This window comes from Apis dorsata, unplaced genomic scaffold (genome assembly GCF_000469605.1).
Source record: "Apis dorsata unplaced genomic scaffold, Apis dorsata 1.3 scaffold_538, whole genome shotgun sequence".
NCBI classification, from domain to species: Eukaryota; Metazoa; Arthropoda; class Insecta; order Hymenoptera; family Apidae; genus Apis; species Apis dorsata.
The window spans coordinates 70,218-72,524 of NW_006263759.1; the positions used below are offsets into that span (position 1 = coordinate 70,218).

At 47.2% G+C, this 2,307-nt stretch overlaps 1 protein-coding gene across 1 annotated transcript in view; it reads left to right on the top strand.

Moving 5' to 3' along the window:
- Positions 1-29: 29 nt before the first annotated feature.
- The window catches only part of LOC102678984, a 15,809-nt gene continuing 13,531 nt past the window's right edge, over positions 30-2,307 (top strand). The window contains exon 1 of the mRNA XM_006620832.2: positions 30-461. Coding sequence (XP_006620895.1) covers positions 392-461 — 70 coding nt within the window. The 5' untranslated portion in view covers positions 30-391. The remainder of the gene's footprint in view (positions 462-2,307) is intronic.

Genomic DNA, 2,307 nt, shown 5'->3' on the forward strand with positions numbered 1-2,307 from the left:
CAATCGTTCATCGATCGTCTTTTTTTTTTTCTCTTTCTCTCTCTCTTTCTCTCTCTTTTTCTTCAAGTAACCCGTGTATCCGAGTGTTAGTGAGTCGATATCGAAACGAAAAGTTGCGGGGGAAGTGGAACGCGAGTGGAACGAGCGCGATAATAAATCTCGATCCTCGGGGAGAAGGAAGGACGATCAAATATAAATGAGAGTTTTCCACGGTTAAACCGTTCTTCCCCTTTTTTCCTTCCTTCTTTCCTTTCTTCCTTCCTTCTTTCCCTTCTTCCTTCCTTCCTTCCTTCCTTCCTTCCTTCCTTCCTTCCTCGAGACACTTCACCGATTAATAATATCCTTCGCCTCCTCGGAGGATCGATTTTGGGGAATCGGTCGATTATAATCGATGATGGAGACCGGACCACGAAGACTGCTCCTGTGGTGGATATACATTTTCGGCGTTGCAGGGGCGAACGGTGAGCAAAAACCCCTCCGAATTTCGACACTCCTCGGCTCTCGTTCGACGACACGTCACGTGGACGATGGATGCGTGGCTCAAGGCCGACGGACGTTCACTCTACGCGACGACCTCGATGCGCCTCGATTCTCTTCGTCTCTCTCTCTCTCTCTCGTCCGATCTTCCTCAACTTGCTTCCCGAATCGAAATCGTTCCTTTCCTCCTCCCGAGCAAAAGAAGGAGGAGGAGCAGGAGGAGGAGGAGGGAATATTGTGCGAACTCGTATACAATAAACCCGTAGTAAATTCCCCTAGTGATTACACAGTAATTGCACTGTTTCGTTGACGGAAAACGAAGTGAGAAACTGCTTTTAACCGCGTTGTGATTCGATTCAAGCGGCGTATGTATTTTTAGATCGCCGGTGGGGCGAATTTTTCTCCCTCTATAGGAATCTCTGTGCGAAAACGGGATCCAGGGCAGATGGAAGAAGAGTTGGAAAATAAGAACGTTAATAATTGCGCGGTGATTTACGAGCGCAACAATGACGTTGTCCGATGAATCACGCGATCCTTCTCCTCCTCCTCTTCCTCCTCCTCTTCCTCCTCCTCCTTCTCCTTCTCGTCTCTCGTTACTCAGCAGATCGCCTCGATTATATATTTCGACTCGATTCCACGGCGAAAGTTTGAAAAAGTTTTTTAATTTCGGTGAAAGATTAACCTCGAAAGCAAATTCCTGATTAGACACGAATTAGAAACGAGTTTCAATACGAATCGTTTGTCGATCGATGACGAGAGGATCAAACTCTTGGAACGTCTGGCTCGCGATTCTTTCCGCGGAGAGAAAGAAAGGGAACGCGAGGAGGAAAGTGATTTTCCACGCTTCGAGTTACGTTCCGACTCCTTGCCTTGGTTCCGTTCTTCTCGCGTCTTTTCGGGATCGTTCGCTCTTCCATATATGTATATGCACATATATATTTCTCTTGGAAAGAAGAAAAACTAATAATAGTTTAGAATTATTCGTATCCGCTTCTCCCTTCTCATTTTTAACCCTTATCTCCTTCGTTCCCCCCTTTTACTGCTTCCGTTCTCTCAAACGGTTCGATCGTACGACAGGTGCTTCTTATCCCTCCCTCGAATCGGTATCCGTGGAATTCACTCGGCTTGTAAATTCCGCGGTTGTTGCGAGAGGCAAGCTAAATGTGGTCTCGGTTAAAGGATATAAACTTTATCGTCGTTTCGAAAAAAAGAAAAGTAAAACGCGCGATTCGTCGTCGCGATCCTTTCTCGACGGACGAGGAAACGAAAAAGCGTCGATCGAGCTTCGAGCTAGGAAATAGCCAACGAATGAAACTGAAGGATTAAATAGAATCCAATCGAAATTAGATCGATGATAATCGCGTTGATTTTGGGCAGTAATCGAGAATCTTTTCGATCGGATAAAGTGGAACCCTAAAGAAGGATCCCCTTTGGGAGACAACGTTCTCGCGATTGCAAGAAAGATATTTCACGCGTTCGATCGCGAGAGAGAGTGCGTATCGCTTTGTATGCAAAATAAGTATGTGTCGCCTGTGTCGCCGTGGCACAATGCATGTGTGTGTGTGTGTGTGTGTGGGTGTATGTGAATTCGCTTCCAAGTTTTTTTGCGGACAGGAGGGGGAAATTGGCGATGTCGGTCGCGTAACATCCAGCGTTTGCTTTTCCTCCGAAAGATAAGATCACCGGGTGAAAGAGCGACGAAAGGAGGGGAGGGGGAAGAAAAGGACGCGGAGAGAAAGAAGAAGTGGAAAGAAAGGGAGAAGATGGAATAACGCGGCGGCCCTCCTGAAGGAGGAAGGAGGGCGCGGAGAATGCGAGGGGGGAGGGGGG